Here is a 20,481-nt window from a genome sequence, read left to right on the forward strand (position 1 = left end):
GTGACTCTGAAATGATATAATTCACAAGGTGTATTAGGAAAGGATCAAAAGGCTATCCATAACACAGTGATAGATTTTAAATAAATGCAGAATAAGAAATGGTCTCAAGATATTCATGATGTGTGTAAGTGGCTACAGGATATCTGTGGGCCTCAATCTCTCTATCCCCTCCAAGACAGCAAAGAGACTATTACATTGTTAGAGAAGAACAAACACAGGCCCAGGCAGCTTTATTGCTAAACTCTATTTACCATTTATTAACAAAAGTGTTCCTTACTTGTATCAGTTAATGTTATATTTAACTACTGCACAGAGAAAATGCTAGAAATAATGGATTTGGATAAGGTAATATTGGCCTGCACAAATGATAATAATTGAATGAAACCAGTATATTCCCATTCTGTATCAATACTGAACACTGACTGTCTATCAAATAATAATGAAGACTCTTAATAGGAAAGGGGGTGTTGACATAATGTTAAGGTCATTACCTCCGCAGATAGAAGGCACAGAGCTTGATTTTTAGCCTCCGGTCATTGGCTAACCTTGTAACAGGTAAATACAAGATTCTCATTCTGCAAAACTATCAACCTAAAATGCTGTAACAGTCTAACAGCTATAACATATATTGATAACATTTGTTCAATTTGGGTTAGGCCTAGTGAGATCAATAGATGATGCTAATAAATTTCTACATGCTGAAATTCATTATACAGAACACAGATTAAATAATTATAGTAATATTGATGCAATTAAACCTGATGCATATAAAGCCTTTTATCACTTACAGAGGAGCTTCCTATGCTAGGTTTTTTGGAGCATTACTCCTTGACCCACTCCTTAATTACTACAATCCAACATTTTTGTGGTGTAAAATAAAGAACACGGTCTCAGAAAAGTTTAAAATCATGACAGGTGTTTTTTAAGTATGCCTACTTTCAGCAACAACTGCTTTTGCTGCTAACTCTTTATTATATAAAATACAGTCACAGAAATATGTACAGGTAGTCAGACACATGCATTGATGATGATAAAGTAATTGAGGAGTGTGATATTAAACAAGAACAGTTTTTTGTTAATGCATTTACCATAGTTGGATATACAAATATCTATGACAAATCAGAAATACTACAATGCCTCGCCTATATACAAGCAACCTGTAATAACAGAAAAGCCATTCCAGTATTTCATACTTAAGTTTTTATGTATAATATACTCTTCGACATACCATCAGATTTTATTACATTCTTTTAATACATTGCTTGAGAAAAATGAAAATAAACAACATGTATTAGGAGATGTGTTCATTACTGGGAAGAGTTAATATAGTTTAGATGATTATGTTGCCCTTGATCATATTCTGACTACAAAACTTAACACCTCCACAATATATGGTCTAATCAAATTTAATTTATTTGTGAATTTCTAAGGGGAGGCAGCTACCCAAAGGATTCCATGAGCAGTGTCCAATTCCCCCTTCTCCCAAGGAAGTTTTTTCCATGTTAGATCCTGAAAGCTACAAAACTACAGCCTTCATAAATAGAGAAAATCTATCAATATCTAGTTAAACCAATTTATAAAGTTATTAAAAACGTTACTTCAGACACAGATTAACTGGTTACTACTTTATAGTTCAAGAAGTACCTTAATTAACTATTACTTTTCATATATCAAGTCAATTTGACATTTATTAACTATATGTAAACATTCAATGGAAACATACAACAACACCTTTTCTCTACACTTAGATGTATCATTCCACACCTTCCCCAAATAATTTTGGCTGAACTCTGTGGGCGTAATACTCCTAGAGGGGAGCTTATTCTTACTTTGGCTCATAAAACAGAGGAAGTCTTTTCAACTGATAACAAGGGTAATGGAAGGTAAGACATTCCAGCTAAAAAGAAACATCTGGGGCATACAAATTGTCTCACAAGATGCATTTTAATACTACTTATCCTGGTAAAATAAAATGACAGATTGCTTTAAAATCCAAGTGGAAGAGAACATTAAATAACATTTGTAATATTCATGACTCTATTAGGAATGCATCAGTTCGGTACAAGTTTTTATACATACTTCATTACTTTACCAAGTGATATTCTGTTTGATCCTAAAGTTGTGATGTTGCTTTAATGCACATTGATATACCTGCCCTCAGAAATTTTTGCTTTTGTAAGGATGCATATAAAATGGATAACCACAACTGCACAAAAAAAATGTCAAACTTACCCCTACTGTATCAACTTTACCCACAGTGCATTGTTTGACAGAATTAGAAATATTCCCTCAAGCTGCATAGAAGCAAACTGTTTAGCTTTAGTGGTGAAGTGTTTCATACCAGAGAACTGGGAAGTTAATTCATTGCCTGAGTTATCCATGTTTAAGTGATGGAATCGACAGTGTACCTATATTTACTGCTAATGGGACTTTTATTACTTTCCTTAATTTTATACAAGTATATCTGAGTTACACTGAGTTACACTTCTTGTTTTAGGCACCCTTTTTTTTCCATTTTCCTTTGGAAATGTACATTATAATAAGATTTTAATGGAAAAAAATCCACTGCATAAAGAAAGCCCCTCAACTAAGCTTCATCAATATCACCCTACAACCATCCTTAGGCCCATTCAAAAATTATTAAAACATGTGCATGGCATCAAATACTAAAACACCTTACTACTGAAATACTTCTCAGTCTGTCAGCATGGCTTTTGCCCTGGTCATGGTATTAAAAACAGCATCTCTTATCTTCTTGTATCAAGTTAAAGTACAACTTGATGACAGCAGCTTATCATGTGCCATCGTTACAGACTTAACAATAAGTCCTCAACATGTACAGATATAACCTCCTTATACCTACATTTACCTGACCTTAAACTAGTACAAAAGCTACTTCACTGAATGCATTCAGATTAAATACCCAGATTTCACTCTTCTGGCCTGTATAACTAGGTGTGCCCTAAGTTTCTGTCCTTAGCTGCTACTGTGTATCACATCTGTCACAGACGTACTCAAATTCTGTCATCCAGCTAAAGGCATACAATATGCAGATAACATCTCTTTTTTTACATTCAACAGCACTACAATAATAAAAATGTACACCATGATGCATTCACCTAAGTTCAAAACTGGATTTGCAACTCTTCCATCCTGGCCACCAAACATCAATCCCCACTACCATGCCTCTACAAACTAAGATAATAATCATACCCAACAGAAAATTGTCTCCAACTTCAAACTGCTAGGTGTTCATCTTCACCTCAACTCACATTTGAACACCACATTAACACAGCTATGTGCAAATTAAATGCAAAATTTGTCTGCCCTTATTGTATCAAAAACTTCCTAACACCAATATCTAGACTCAGGACTGTTATCAATATTCCAGTGTTCATTAATCTACTAACCTAGACTCCTCCCTTTTGGTAAACTTAAGGGGGCTCACCATGGAGCTCCTCTTTTGTATCTAACCAGTCCCTTACAACATACCACTGCTTATCTCTAGTGACTAACAACTGGTTTGAATTTGGAAAAAAAAATAAAACCTTTACACAGCCCCCAGAGTATCCCATTCTATCCGGCACAAATCTGACAAATGTCCATCTTCTCACTTCCTCAGAACTTGAAACCTCTCTGCAACCCCAATCACTGTAAGAACCACCATGATCACTCACATTTCTTCATCACCACTTCAAGGCATGGAACAATCTCCTGCTTCAGCACAAGATAAATAGAAGTTCTTTTGTAAACTTCTTAAGGAAACATCTTACCACACTGAGGCGTTTTAACTGTAAGTGCTCCCCACCATCCCAAGTGTAACCCACTCAAGTGCAGCTCATACTCTCTCTGTTCATGGTAACCTTAACCTTATTGTAGGTGCATTTCAGCTTACAACAGTCTATGACACTATAGCAAATCAGTACTAATACAGTGTCTGCACACCTCCAAACAGCACTGTCAATACCGGGAAACATAACATTTTCCAAGCAAGATTTCTCCAGTCTGCATGCCTGACAACAAAGCTACTTATTTTTTCTCAATGATGACTTACTATTGATTGAAAAGTGTTGTTATTACTGCATCACTAAAGAGTGACTAAAAAATCCAGTGTAGAACAGCATCACTGATTTCCATCTATTTTTGGAACTTTTTTTTATTTTGTGTTTTTGTACTAATCTTCGTTGAAGGCTGTGCGTCAGAGCTGGCAACTCAGCACGAAAAAATCTACTGCCAATCATTAGTGGACTGGAGTTCCGCTGTGGCGACCCCTAACCGGGAAAAGCCGAAAGACACAACTACTGAAAGTTCTCTCTTTAAACCTCCATTGAGGATGGGTTCTGACTAGCCAACAAAGTCAAGAAATAAATAAAAAAAATAAATAATGCATCTTTATCTCAGATATCACATTATTCCACTTTCTAAAACAAAAAGCAGAAATAAAAAGTATGCTTACTGTTAGCAAGCCAACAGGTTCTGGTTGTCTGATCTCCATGTTGCTGTGACTAATGCCCTTAATGGCCACAGCATCATTTTCAACAGATTTAACATTTTCTTCCATTATTTTCAGGCTGTCCTCTTCTTTAATCTTGTCCTCCAAGTTGCCATCGGAGTCTGTCACAAGGTAGGTAACGATCTCTTCTTTAATGCACTCGAGATTTCCTTCCATCTGTTTTAGAGTATTTGCTTCATCACTCTTCAGCTGCTGGATGAATTGTTGTTCCTTATCTAGGAGAAACTGGTGCAGGTCTGCATATTGTTGTTTAATATATTTCTCCACACTAAAAACATCTTCCTAGGAGACATAAGAATAAAGCAAAATAAGCAAAACAAATAGCACTACACTGCAGCTTAACTTGTATTCATGCATTTCCCTTAAATAAATAAAATGAACAAATGACAGCCCATCCACTACATGGTAAAGGCATCCATCTGCAACACTGGTGATCTGGGGATGGACTATACTCATACCTCTCAACTTTCTAGTGGAAGAAGTCTGGACAAAGCCAGAAATAATTAGGGGACAAAGACCCAAAATCAAGGTCAGATTTTAAATACTCCTCTTATGAAAAACAAAACAAAAAAAAAAGAGTTATCTACTTACCATAACTTGGAATCTGTACTATCCAGTGTCATTCTTCATTACGGATCAATCTTGAATCCAACCTCAAATCTGAGCCGGCAGTGCAAGCAACAGATTCTGAGCTCAAGTTCCTCCCCGCCTAAGATCCCCTGCTACCCATAATCCTCAAATCAAGTTTGCTAGATAGAAACAAGGGCAGTGAAACTGCCCAAAAGAAAGAACAGAGATACTAATAACACCATTACTGCAAAATTCCCCAGTTACCAGAAGGAGGGGGGATGGAGGGTGGGAACGTGATGAATAAGGACAGTGGATAGCACAGATTCCAAGTTATGATAAGTACATAACTTTATCTGATGCTATCCGTGTCATTATTGATCACGGATGGGTCAGAGTCCCCAGCTATCCACAACCCTGGCAGGTCTCAAGGAAGGACATGCCAGAGCACAGAAGAACCAAATGAAGCACTACCCCCTGGACACCAACTCCAGTTTGTAAAGTGTTACAAATATATGGGGATTTGACCAAGTAGCAGCTGCACAAATGTCATCCAAGGAAGTCCGAGCCCAGAAGGCCAAAAAAGTGGCCACCGACCTAGTAAAATGGGCTTTAACTGGCCTGGGAAGATCAATGCAAGTGTTTCATAAATTTTAAAAACCTCAGCTTTGGCCGGCTAAGAACTTGCTGTATTCAACTGGACATATAAGAGAATTTAAGTACCTTTATCTGCACTTTTTTCAAAAAAATACAGTATTTAAATTGATTTTGACTGTGTTGCAGGAATATTAACTGAACTGGAAGCTAGTCAGTGTTTGCTGAATTTTGTTATTTGCTAGTAATTACAGGTGTGGGGGTAACCACATTCTTTGATTTCCTGTCCTTGCCTATTTAAGTGGTACAGTGTGAAATATTTTCTGCTTAAAACCTCAGCTTTGGCTGGCTAAGAACTTGCTGTATTCAACTGGACGTATAAGAGAATTTAAGTACCTTTATCTGCACTTTTTTTCAAAAAAATACAGTATTTAAATTGATTTTGACTGTGTTGCAGGAATATTAACTGAACTGGAAGCTAGTCAGTGTTTGCTGAATTTTGTTATTTGCTAGTAATTACAGGTGTGGGGGTAGCCACATTCTTTGATTTCCTGTCCTTGCCTATTTAAGGGGTATAGTGTGAAATATTTTCTGCTTAAAAACCTCAGCTTTGGCTGGCTAAGAACTTGCTATATTCAACTGGACGTATAAGAGAATTTAAGTACCTTTATCTGCACTTTTTTCTTTCCAAAAAATACAGTATTTAAATTGATTTTGACTGTGTTGCAGGAATATTAACTGAACTGGAAGTTAGTCAGTGTTTGCTGAATTTTGTTATTTGCTAGTAATTACAGGTGTGGGGGTAGCCACATTCTTTGATTTCCTGTCCTTGCCTATTTAAGTGGTACAGTGTGAAATATTTTCTGCTTAAAAACCTCAGCTTTGGCGGCTAAGAAGTTGCTGTATTTAACTGGACGTATAAGAGAATTTAAGTACCTTTATCTGCACTTTTTTTCAAAAAATACAGTATTTAAATTGATTTTGACTGTGTTGCAGGAATATTAACTGAACTGGAAGTTAGTCAGTGTTTGCTAAATTTTGTTATTTGCTAATAATTATAGGTGTGGGGTAGCCACATTCTTTGATTTCCTGTCCTTGCCTATTTAAGTGGTACAGTGTGAAATATTTTCTGCTTAAAAACCTCAGCTTTGGCCGGCTAAGAACTTGCTGTATTTAACTGGACGTATAAGAGAATTTAAGTACCTTTATCTGCACCTTTTTCAAAAAAATACAGTATTTAAATTGATTTTAACTGTGTTGCAGGAATATTAACTGAACTGGAAGTTTTGACTCTGCTCTTCAGTTCCCACCCACCCTCCCTATTTTTGTTTTGGTGTTAATCTTAGTGGCCTTGAAACTGCCCGCCCCTCTTGTAAATTTGTGTTTGGATACTCCTTCTGGGCCCATCTCATTTGCTCACTCAACTGAGTGCAGTGAGATCATATTCTGATTTCAGGCACTCCTACTGTGTACAAAGAGAACATCTGGGAAACAGAAAAAATAAAAAAATTAAGCTTGTTTCCTGCCTTTCCTGTTAAGTGGTATAGACTATTTGTAGGCTTCTGAGCCCCCAAGCCCTTCTGTGTTGGAGGGTAGCCTTCTAGCTTAGTTTTTTTTTCTTATAACTAGCCAGTTTTCTAGTTTCAGCACTCAAATCTGTTTCTTTCATCTCAGCACTTGTTCAGAAAAAAAAAAAATTCATCTGCTTTTACTGTACTTGTGTTTCTACCTACTTTATTTTACTTTTGCATCATCTTAAAAGTACTCAATTGTATTTATTACTGCTTGGTGTAACTCATTCTAAGCCTTTTGGTTTAAACACTTGGGCTTCGGACCAGTTGTTTTGCACTGAGAGGGTTTGTGGTCTGCACTGTAGTGGCAGAACAGGTAGCTCACATCTTCTAGGTTGGGAACTGCTAATTGAGGGCTTAGTGCGTCCTATTCTAAAAGTGTATTAATTCAGGTTTAAGCACTTGGGCTTTCAGGCCAGTTATTTTACATTAAGAGGGTTCGTGGTCTGCACTCTTGTGGGAGGAGAGGCTGGACTCTGCCCTTCTGAGCTAGGAATTTCTGGTTAAAGGCTTATAGTGCATGCATATCTGATCTGCTTCTTACTGAAGTTGGTGTGCCTTGTTTGCTGTGGCATAGACTGGATTCGGGCCTGCTGGATCTAACTTTGTTTGTGTAACTTGAGCACTAATCCAGGCATTCTCTAAAGTATTCAGCCTCCGCTGAAAAAGGACATGTATCCAGTCGGACCATCCCGGTTAACAAATGTAAATAAAAAATTGTATTTATTACTGCTTGGTAGTAACTTGATTAAAGTGTAGCTATCACTCTAAGTATTTTGGATTAAGCACTTGGGCTTCAGACCAGTTGTTTTACATTAAGAAGGTTTGTGGCATGCACTGTGGTGGCAGGACAGGTAGCTGTCATCCTTCTAAGTTGGGAACTGCTGATTGAGAGCCCAGTGTCTGTTATTCTTAAAGTGTATTAGTTCTGGTTTAAGCACTTGGGCTTCAGGCCAGTTATTTTACATTAAGAATGTTCGTGGTCTGCACTCTTGTGGGAGAAGAGGCTGGACTCTGCCCTTCTGAGCTGGGAATTTCTGGTTAAAGGTTTATAGTGCCTGAATATTTGAACTGTATCTTACTGAAATTGGTACACCTTGTTTGCTGTAGCACAGACTAGATCCAGGCCTGCTGAATCTAGCTTTGTTTATATGCTTGTTGTTTGTTTGCTTGTTATTTCCCTGGAACACTAATTCCACCTAATACGTGGCTTCTCAGCGCTTCTGTGGATCACTAGTGATATCTGCATTGCTTACTGTACTTATTTCCTTGTTTCACTTGAAAGAAAGTTACTGTTTGTCGTTTTTGCATTTAAGTTACCTGTAACACATTGCACTTAAGTTACTTGGCACTTGCTCACTAAAGCAATTATATAAGTCAGCAATAAAAAATAAAGGCACTACACCCTCACTCCCCACTGGCCCTTGTTTTCAATTATTAAGGAATTCCCAATATTATTCTAGCATGTCCAAAGGTCAGTTGTCAATCTCTTCTCCGGTCCAGCTGGTGAATCTGGGAATCTTGAGGCAATGTTACAACTGCCTCATGTACACAGACAACCCACTCCTCCTCCCAACAAATTCCAACACATGTGAGAGATGCAACCATATAGCCAAACTGGAGGCTAAGCTCTCTCAACTCAGTACTGGCATAACCAGTCAGGAGGAGAAGGAAACCACACTCACTACAATTCCAGTCTCACATAGACCTACCAGGACAGCAAACCAAACACATAATCACACAAAACATACTGGAGGCTCTAAATAAAGATCTGCCTAAGCAGCAGAGACCTCCAAAGCAGACACCCAAGCAACCGCTACCCCAAAACAAAACACGTGCAACACATATCTCACAAAGCCAGTGTGCCGAACAGTCACAGCCCTTAAGACTAAACAACACACCTGATACACTTGTAATAGGTGACTCTATCGTCAGGCACACTGACGTCCCGCTCACCAGGCTGAACAAGGAGAGGGTCACGGTGAGCAGCCTGTTGTGCTAGGATCCGCCACATAACACAAGCACTCAGGTCACTCCAAGGCAAGTACAAATAAGACTCAGTCATTGTCCATGCTGGTGTGAATGACTTTGAGACGTACCTCCCTGGACTACATGAAAAGAGACATAAAGGAGCTCTCTGAGCATGTAGCCCAGGCCGGTATGACCCTGACCTTGAGTAGCATCTTACCCTCACCAAGAATGATGCCACAATATGAAGACAAGATGATCAATTTCAACAATTGGCTTAAGTACTGGTGTCATTCAAAGGGGATCCAATGCCTGTCAGCTTGGGATGATATGCTCGACAAGCCACGATGCTTCGCTAGGGACGGCTTGCACCTGTCACCCCTGGGCTTTCGGATATTGGCAAAGGCTCTTGCTAACCCCATAGTGCCTTTTTTAGCCAAGGCTCAAAAGACAAACCCACCTCCATAGGTATCACAAGGGATAAGAAACTAAGAGTAATGCTACTCAACGCCAGAAGTCTAAACCTCAAGATGCATGCACTCGAAACTCTCCTTAGCATGGAGAACATCGATATCTGTGCAGTAACAGAAACCTGGTTCAGGGCTCCCGAGAGCACCCCAGCACTACCAGGTTATACCTCATACCATGCTTTTCATCCCCAAAACTTGGACCGAACCACAAAAGGAGGGGGAGTATCGATATTCATCAAAGATACCCACACCTCCAGGTTGGTGGCAGAGCACGAAGCATCAGAGACTATCCATGTGCAACTAACAGTGGGTAAAACTGCCTTCCAGTTTATAGCCTGCTACAGACCACCCTCCCAAACCCAGGAACCCCACTCGGAGAGAACAATGGAAAATATGAAGGTCTCTCCAAACATCATTACATTGGGTGACTTCAACTACCCAAACATAGACTGGGAGCATTACTCTAGCTCCAACACCCTAGCCCAAAGGTTCCTGGGAATTTATAAACTCAAATACTATGGAACAACATGTTACCACTCCCACAAGAGGAGAAAACATACTGGACCTGATCATCACCAACATGGGGACTCTATGCTCCAGACCAGAAGTGTATCCCTCACTGGTAAGATCAGACCATAAACTAATCTCACTGGAAATTCACATACCGACCCCACCCCTTGCCCAGAAAACCAGTGTGAAAAACTTCTCTAAAGCAAATTTCACACTCCTCAAAACCGAGGTGGAATCCTTCAAAGCCCCCGGGCCTGTGGAAAATATGGCCCAGACCGCAGAATCCTTTATAAACGCATTCTATGAACACCTTCAGGAATGCATGGATCATGCAATCCCAAATAAAACCAAGACCCAATCCTCCAAAGGCAGACGTTCTGTCTGGTGGACCCCAGCCATAAACAAACTATACAATAGAAGGAGGAAGCTACTAAATGATAGAGCAAAATCCCAAAAAGGGAAGGCCTCACTGATCAGTATTAACAAAAAACTACGGGCACTCATAAAATTGTCTAAGGCCAGCTTCGAGAGAAAAATTGCACAGGACACTAAGGATAATCACAAGGCTTTCTTTAGATATGTTAGGAACCTGGGTGGTAATTCCCAGATATGCTCAGAATTAGTCTAAAATGACAAAAAATACACTGAACCCACAGACATTGCCAACATCCTAGCTGACAGGTTCAGCGCAAACTTCTTCCCCCCCACCAAAAGGGCAAATATCTATCCCAGCAGAGTGCTGCCCCCCTGACATCTCAGATGCTCAGGTAAGAGCCGCCCTCTCCAAAGCAAAAAACACAGCATCAATGGGACCAGACGGTGTCCGGGCTGCATCCTACATGAACTCCAAGAAGAGCTAAACCCAAACATAAATCTACTGTTCAATCTCAGCCTTACTACAGGATATGTGCCCAAAGAGTGGAGTACAGCAACAGTGGTCCCTCTCCATAAAGGTGGTGCCTCAACGGATCCTGGAAACTATCGCCCCATAAGCCTGGCTAGCTTGGTCTGCAAAGCTATGGAAAGGATCATCATGGACCTCATAAATAAAGATATTGGGGACCTACAGACACTGGATCCTACCCAGTTCGGCTTTGTTAAGGGCAGATCATGCCTCTTAAACCTGGTTGATTTCTTTGAAACAGTCACCAAGGCCATTGATGAGGGGAAGGTAGTCCACACAGCCTACCTGGACCTCGCAAAAGACTTTGATACAATACCCCACTCGGGCATTATAGATAAGCTCACCAGCTTAAATATAAACCCCTATGTCACTAGATGGATTGCAAACTGGCTCAAGGACAGAACCCACATGGTTAGAATTGCTGGAGCCATGTCAGACTCCAAACCAGTTACAAGTGGTGTCCCACAAGGCTCAGTCCTGGGACCTCTCTTGTTCTGTATATATTTCTCGGAGGTACAGGCCAACATGGAAGGACTGTGGCTGACCAAGTTCGCAGATGACTGCAAACTGGGCCATAATCGACTCTCCAGCCGACACAAGCATCCTCCAAAAGGGCCTCATAGAAACAGACAACTGGTGCCAGAGCCATGGCCTCAAGATAAATGCCAAAAAGTGTATAGTCATCCCCTTTGGCAAAACAAAGTGCCCACAAATTACCACATAGGTGATAATCCATTAAGTACAGAAGAAGTAATTAGGGACCTGGGGACCCAAGTTGATAGCAATCTCTCATTTGACAACCACGTAGCCAAAGTGGTTAGAAAAACATTTTATATAGCCCACCTAATCATGAATGGATTCACATCTAGATCAGGGGAGGTCATTGTGCCTCTTTACTCATCCCTCATCAGGCCCATAATTGAGTACAATGCCCCTTTTGGGATGTACCTTACCAGACACCTGCAGCAACTGGAAAGACCCCAAAAGTACCTCACCAAGAGGATCAAAGGGCTCAAACAGATGCCATATGCTGCCCGGTTAAAGAAACTCCAGCTATACTCAGTGGCATACCGCCTGTTCAGAGATGATCTGTGCCTGACATATAAAGCCATGTCCAACCTGGAATTAATGGACATGCTGCACCTCAGAAAATCCAAATCCCATCGAGCTACGCACTCGAGAGACTTGAACCTCAGCACTGAAATAAATAGGACATGCTGGAGGGACAGATTCATAACCCAGAGGCTCCCTTCACTCTGGAATAAAATCCCAGTCCAGGTTAGGCAGAGTCCCTCATTGACTCTCCAAGAGGAATCTTGATGAGTGGATGGGAGATTGTAGGTTTACCCCGGGTATCACTTCTGTGTCACTGTTAGACAGAGGCACAGTATACTAACCTCGAAAAAGGGCATAGCAAAATAAATTTAAAATGGGTGGAAAAGCCAAACACATTCTGGCTAGGCTTATAAATGCCCTAGGGCAGATAGCCTAGTATGAACCTATGAACCTATGAACAAGCAATACAACAAGAAACAGAAATCTTAGAATTGGCCGGACTTTCCTGGCCTGAGAGAATGCCACAAAAAGTTAATCTGATTTTTGAAAATTCTCAGTTCTTTTCAAATATAAATGCAGCTGCCTATGCACATCCAGGCAACACAGTTTGTACTCCCCTTTGTTCAAAAAATTGGGAAAAAACATGGGTAGTTGAATTGACTGATTAGGATTAGCCTCTGAGGCTACTTTAAGAATGAATGCAGGACTGGTTCTGAGAGATACCCTATCCATGTGGGGGTTTTGATGCAAAGGGCCTGCAATTCAGAAACCCTCCTGGCCAAGGTAATAGCCACCAAAAATGCCATCTTTCATGATAGAAACTTAATATCACACTTAGCTGCAGGCTGAAAGGGAGGTTGCATCGGAGATTGCAGCACCAAGGTAAGGTCCCAAAGAGCAGAAGGATCTTTGAAAGGAGGCCTGAGCAAGAAAATTCCCTTAAGAAAGGCCTTGCACAGCCTAGAAGAAAACATAGGCCATTAATTTCTGTATAGCCACCAATTAAGTTTAATAGTTGAGAAGCTAGCCCCTTGTTGAAACAGAGAGGAAAGGAACAGCAAAATGTCAAGAATAAAAGCTGAAAATGGATCTATGTCCTGCTGACAAGCCCAAAGACAATCTTTTCCATTTGCTGGACTAAGCCATTTTAGTAGAAGGCTTTTGGGAAGCTAAGATAATGTCCTTCACAGGAGAAGGCAGTTTAAGCTGGCTGATGATCACTGGAACTGGAGGTACCAAGCTGTTAGCTGAAGGGACTGAAGGTTGGGAAGAGAAAGCCCCCAGGGATGGGAAATGAGATCCTGGGCTGGATCTAATATCCAAGGTGGATATTCCAGATGAGACCAAAGGAGAGAAACTATATCTGATGTGGCCAGAAGAGGGCAATAAGGATGAGTCTTCAGACAATGAGCTTTCTATAAGACTTTGGGAATGAGGGGAGCTGCAGGATAAATATACAGAAGGCCATAGTGTCCCTGGGAGACTCCCCCCTGTGGGGGGATCAGGGCAAAGTATTTGCTGCATTTGTGACTAATTTGAGAGGCAAACAGATCGCAGCAATGGAGACCCCAATGGTCGAAAATCTGACTCGCAACTGACTGGTTCAGGAACCACTTGCTGGGGCTCAGGATAGATCTGCTGAGCCTGTCCACCAACACGTTGGAATCGCTCGGAATATGCATTGCAAGAAGAAAGTACCTGGAGGACATCACCCATTCCCACACCCTCATGGCCTCTCTACAGAGAGGATATGATTGTGTTCCCCAATTTGTTGATGTACCAAACTACTGCCATGTTGTCTGTCTGAACTGCCACAGTACAGAGAGGGAGATAATCATGGAAGGCTTGCAATGAGAGGAGGACTGCTTTCATCTCTATAACACTGATGTGCAACTTGGTCTGTGATGGGGACCATGTGCCTTGGCCTGTCCTTCCCTGAAAATGCCCCCCCACCCCAACAGGGAGTCATCCGTGGTCACTTTGGCCTGGGGCTGAGGAAGACAAAAGGGTCTACCTAGCAAAAGGTCTTTGGACTAGGGCCACCATGCTAAGTGACACCGGCAGACCTGAGATACACAGACTGTCATGGACACAGTATGGACACAGTATGACAAAGAACAGACCACTGCACCACAAGGTTCCATTGAAGAACTCGCATGTTATACCTGATGAAGGGAACCAACTTAATTTCTGCCACCATGGAACTGAGGGCTTGTAGGATCAAATGGGCCGGAATACTCTCCCAATCCAGAAGAAGGCGGACTTGTTCTTGAATTGCATCTACCCTGTTTGAGGAAAGAACTACAGTCTCCAACACTGTGTCTAGAAGGACCCCTATAAATTCCAATCTTTGGCACAGAGCAAGATGAGATTTAGGAAGGTTGACTGTGATGCCCAGGTCTCGAAAGAGGCAGAGAGTGTAATTTGTGGCTCAAGCGAGTTGATGCCTTGTGGGAGCCATGTGGAACCAATCGTCCAGGTATGGAAAGTAGTGAAACCCCTGCAGCCGGATAAGGGCTGCTATCACTACCATACATTTGGTGAACACCCAGGATGATGAGGTAAGACCAAAGGGCAAGACTTGGAACTGACAGTGATTGGCTCCAAGCCAGAAGCACAGGTATCTCCTGGTTCATCTGTTGATTTTTATGTGATAGTACATATCCTAGTACATATCCTTAAGATCCACCGAGCACATCCAGTCATCCTTGCACAGAAGCGGAAGAATGGACTGAACAGTGACCATCCAGAACTTCGACTTCTTGACTGAAAAGTTCAATGTGCTGAGGTCCAGAATGGGACACAGGTCCCCAGTTTTCTTAGGCACTAAAAAGAAGCAGGATTAGGTTCCGGACCCTCATTGTCCTGTTGGAACCTCCTGGGTGGCTCTTTTTTGAAGAAGGTCTTGAACCTCTCCGAGAGCTAACTCCCTTTGGTTGGGGCAGAATATCCAGGAGTGACTTTTGAACTGGACGGGGCTGATCAAAGGATATGAAGTATCCCCTAGACACAATGCTTAGCACCCACTGGTCTGAGGTAATGGCAGCCCAAGCCAGGGGGTGCAAGGAGATATGGCTCCCAACTGCCTACAGGGCAGGACAGTACTTCAGGAACACTGTGGGGGCTTCTCTGAGAAGGTTTCTCAGGGCCCTGATTTTGTGGACCTCCTCTGCCTCTAGGGTAGTGTCTGTTATCAAATCCCCTTTCCCGGGTGGAAGAAGAGGATTCTTGAGGAGCATCTTGGAAGGAAGCTTGAGCCCTGCGGAACCACAGTTTCTTACTATCCCACTGAGTCTTGGAGAAGGAATGCTGGAGAGTCAAAAACTTGATCCCAACTGCAGACAAAGTCTTTCCTTCTTGCTCACTGTGGGTCAAGGTATTCTAGACAGAAAAACCAAACAAGGTAGAACTGTCAAATGGGGCATTGAAAAACTAAACAAGGTAGAACTGTCAAATGGGGTATTGTAAAGGATGCCTTGAAGTTATCTGCAATCACGTAAAGGTGAAGCCAGGCATGGCACCTAACGCTAATGCCTGTGCCCACTGCTTAAGAAGTGGCCTCAGCCACATTACAGATCAACCTCATCGAGGCATTAGCAAGTGATGTGAAATTAGAAAGCTTCGAAGAGACTAACTTACAGTTCTCCAGAGTCAGTAACTCTGAAAGGGAAGAGGACAGCTCCAACACCAAATCCCTCTGCAGCCATGTGAAGTGTGCCATGTAATTTGTAGTCCTCAGTCCAAACATAGCAGAGTCATACATGTGGATCACCTGTGACTCTATTCGGGGGATGAACTACAGAGCTCTGTTCCACGAGCTCCTTTTTGTTGGCTGCGGCAACTATGATGGCATCAACTGAGACACCCTTGCTCCAAAAGGCTTTGCCCTTAGGTGAACTCAGAAACATGTCTGCTCCCTTAGGGACTGATTCTACTGTGTCTGGCTGGAAATAAGCTGGACAAGCTCATCTGCACCCAGGAGAAAGATGGACCCATCCCAAAGGCCTTCAGGAACATGGATTCCTCGGAGGACAGGGTGGGGGAAGACTAACCATCCTGCTCTTTCAGGATATCGAGGATGACCCCACACAACACCTCCTCAGATGGAAGTCTGGGGGACCCATCCCCATCCTCAAAATCAGTGTCCTCGGTGAATGACTCGAGGGGAGTCCAACTGCCTTCCTTTTGCATGACATCTTTGGAGAAGGCTCCTCCACTGTGGGCTCTGGGGGAGGACTCAGTAAAAGAGGGTAATCCAAATGGGGGTAATGCCCTTCTGAAGGCGCTCATGAGAGAGCTGACCCTGAACAGATGATGAGGACTTGCCACCCAAAGTAGAACAAGGTGGGGGGGCCAGATCAGAGGTTGAGGCTGCCGACCATCCGGAGACTCATCTCTATTGCTCGGAAGGCTGATGGGCTGCAGGAAACCCCACCTTCATCCCCGCTGGGCAAGGCTGACTGGGGTGGAAGGGGGTACCCCGACAGCACTGACATTCCCGGACGATATCGGCCCCGAGCTGTCCAAAGAGGATGCACCCAAGGAAAGGGAATGGTCTGAACACTCTGGACCAGATCCCCCACCTCGGTGGTCCCACAGACCTCTGGGGGCTGAGCCATCACCAGCTCTAAAGGCAATGGGGCTGAACCCACCAGGGACCCAGGCAGTGAGGGAATGGAAACACTACCCTACACAGACGGCCTCACCCTGGGCATGCTTTGACCCTAGGGCACCAAACTTGCATGAGCTGGATAAGGAGAGAGGAGTACTGATGAAGGTGAAGAGTCCCTCACCAATTGGCTAGGGGACGTAACAAGCCAAGTTCAATTTGGGCTTGGAGGAAGCTCCTCATCATCTGATCCATGTCAAAAGGGAGTAAACTTCTGGAGGAAATGGAAGAATGGTCTGACTGAGCTGAAGGTCTGCGGCCTCCGGAGGAGGACCTACTGGACGGTCTCAGATCAGACTTCCTAGCCGGGGTGTCATCAATAAGAATAGGCTCTGAAGAAGCCATCAGATCAGATAGTCTGGATGGAGCTGAGGACAGTAAGGACCCCACAGCTGGCTCTGATGGAACAGTCAGATCCTTAGGGGTTTTGGACCTGATCTGATCCAATGACCTCTGAGTTTCCAAGGATTCTGATCTGACAGGAGAGGTGGAGGTTTTCAGAGCCAAAGACCCCAGAGCTGATGGCTCCGAGGCTGGACTCATGTCTAGAGAACTGGGATATGAGAGCCTCAGCCTTTTAGTAGGGGAATCCTGAGAGGAAGGGGGGGCTTCCTCTTGGGATCTGAGAGGGCTTTAGAGGGGGAACCCGAGACCAGGGTCCCTCTTTAGCAAGCCCTTTAAGTAAAAGCTTATTTCTACAGTCTAGGAGAGCCCTGGGGTTGAATCCCACAGAGATATCACATTTAACCTCTAAATGGGGCTCTCCTAGACAGTAGAAGCACTTCTTGTGCATGTCAGCAGGAGCTAACCTCTGACTGCATGAGGAGCAAAGGCTGAACCTGATGGGCTTGTAAGACATACTAAGACACATGCACACAAACCCTTCAGCACATACACACACTCACCCAAAAGCAAAGGAGGAGAGGGAAAGATAACAAGGAAGGAAGGAACCACCACTGAGGGAACAAGGCGGGAACCCAGACAAAACACTAATGGCTGACTAACGGCTACTGGAGGGGAGGAAACTAGCTACTAAAGGACAAAAGGTAGAAAAGGGAGAGAAAAAAATCCCAGAAATATACAAAAAAGTATTGCTTAACTTTGACTGAAGCTTGAGCCACAGACAGCATGCCCACTCAGAAATCACGGCAAGAAGATCTGAGGATTATGGGTAGCAGGGAATCTTGGCAGAGGAGAAGCTTGAACTCAGAAGCTGTCACTTGCACTGCCAGCTTGGATCCAAAACCCATCCGCGATCAATAATGACATGGATAGCATCAGATCAAAGATTTGCATTAACATGCACTTTCTGAAGGATGTGAAATCTGAACTTCAAATGTCTGTCATTTAGTGACTTCACTCCTCAATAATTTGTCATAAAACTGCAAATTTGATGGGAAACAGACCAAAAATAAAAGGATAAATTTTGGACCCTCTGTGAAATTCTGAACAGTTGAGAGGCATGCTAAGCTCAGAATGAGGGGCAACCATCTAATATGTTCTCCTTTCTGGAGGAGAGGTAGTGGAGAACATACCAGTTACAAAGATGACTCTCCAAACATATAACAAGAATCACTGCAGACTGATGGATGCATATTTAGATATGTGAAGCCTGAAAGGGAGGAACACATTGCCAAGAAAAGAGATGATCCTTAATGGGCTACCATTTAAAGGACAACTACAGGAAAAAATGAAAAAAGATGTTTAACTTTTCCTTAAATTTGGTTCTTTGTAAATCTGTATGTACCAGATAGAAGTAGTCACTACAGGTTTTATTCTGTTTGTAACCCTGAATGCCCTACTGGAGGCAGACATCCTGATGAGAATTTTTCTTCTAAAGAAAAATCTACTCCATAACACACTGCGAGTCCACTGTTTCTAAGATTACAGTGCCCATAGCTGGACTGTCACATGACAGTTCCATTCTTTAGAAAAGAAGAACAGAAAAGCAGCTAATTTTGAGAGGCCCCAGTAAAAGTATCATTAACTGTCACACAGTGCCTCATACAAATGTATCACCTGCTTATGTGTCACACATTTCTGTGAAAAAAGCTTCCTGAAATACCAGCTCATAGCTGAGATAACAGACTTTTTTTTAGACATTCAACTTTGATCTGCTTCAATTTCTTCTCAAGTTACTTCTCCCATATTCTAACCCTCAGATAGCAAGAGTATTACATTTCCCACCCTGCAAAGTTCTTTGCATGACAATATACATCAAAGAGATTTGTTTGCAGTCTGCCTGGTTTGGCAGTAAAAGTGTTCCTTCATCTGTCTCCTTACTACTATCATCTGAATAGCACTTTTACAGAAAATCATATTACAAAAATTCTTTTAGCAATCCTTAATACAAAGGTGTCCAAGTACTCCTCTAAACATGCATATAACATACACAGATTACACTTTATCTCAGCCACTGAGAGTTTTAGCTATGTCTGCAAATTAATACTCTAATTATAAAGAATATTCATGTCTGCATTACAGAGAATTGCAGTCTTCTGCCTTGTCATCCCTTAGGCATGCCACTGATGTTTCCTCATATTTGTAGGTACTACTGCTTTTGTGTACACATATAGGTTCACAGGTTCATAGTTAGGTACTAGGCTATTGGCCCTAGGGCCTATATAAGCCTAGCCAAAAAGGTACCCTGGCTTTCGCCACCCAAGAAAATTATTTTCCTGTGCCCCTGTCGAGAAGAGCCACAGAAGTGATCTCTGGGTTGAATTTCCTATTTCCCATCCAATCAAGACTTTTTTTGAAGAGTGCTAATGAGGAGCTCTGTTTGACATAGACAGGTAGTCTGTTCCAGAGTATGGGAAGTCTCTGGGACAGGAATCTATCCCTCCAGCATGTTCTGTTTATTGTGGTGTCAAAGTTTACGTCCCTACAGAGTGTAGCTCAGAGGGATTGGGATTTCTTTAAGTGGAGCATGTCCAACAGCTCTGGGTTTGACATAGCTTTGTATGTTAGGCAGAGATCGCCTCCGAGTAGGTGGTATGCGACGGAGTAAAGTTGTTTTTTTAGACGGTCTGTGTAGGGCATCTGTTTGAGGCCAGTAATCTTCTTTGTGAGGTATTTCGGTGGCCTCTCCAGTTGTTGTAGATGTCTTGTAAGTTACATACCAAAAGGGGTGCTGTACTCTATAATGGATCTAATGAGTGATGAGTAGAGGGGAACAATGATCTTTTTTTCTGGATGAGAAACCTTTTGTGATGAGGTGTGCCATGTAGAAGGATTTCCTGACCACTGTGGCGATGTGATTATCAAAAGAGAGACTACTGCCCACCTGTGTCCCAAGGTCTCATCACACTTTTGGTGTTAAGTAGACTACCACCTATGTGGTAGCTCATGGGTACAGAGTTTTTATCAAAGGGGATGACAATGCACTTTTTGGCATTGAGCTTCAGGCCATGGCTTTGACACCAGGCATCTGTCTCAGTGAGTTTCAATTATTGCTCCCAGTTTGCAGTCATCTGCAAACTTCATTAGCCAAAGACCTGTGTTAGCCTGTACTTCAGAGAAGTAGATACCAAACAGGAAAGAACCCAGGACTGAACCCTGTGGTGCTCCACTTGTCACTGGTCTGAAGTCGGATTTGGAGTCTGCTACTTTCAGTGTGGGTTAATTGGTGTTATGTTGTTTTTGGTGCAACTTAATAT

The 20,481-nt window shown here is 42.4% G+C and overlaps 1 protein-coding gene across 1 annotated transcript in view; it reads right to left on the reverse strand.

Annotated features, from left to right (window-relative positions):
• The window catches only part of LOC122814383 (E3 ubiquitin-protein ligase TRIM39-like), a 175,290-nt gene that overhangs the window by 69,222 nt on the left and 85,587 nt on the right, over positions 1–20,481 (reverse strand). The window contains exon 3 of the mRNA XM_044086967.1: positions 4,457–4,795. Within this exon, the coding sequence (XP_043942902.1) occupies positions 4,457–4,795 (339 nt within the window). The remainder of the gene's footprint in view (positions 1–4,456; positions 4,796–20,481) is intronic.

Source organism: Protopterus annectens, chromosome 10.part0, assembly GCF_019279795.1.
Source record: "Protopterus annectens isolate FY-2018-M chromosome 10.part0, PAN1.0, whole genome shotgun sequence".
NCBI classification, from domain to species: Eukaryota; Metazoa; Chordata; order Ceratodontiformes; family Protopteridae; genus Protopterus; species Protopterus annectens.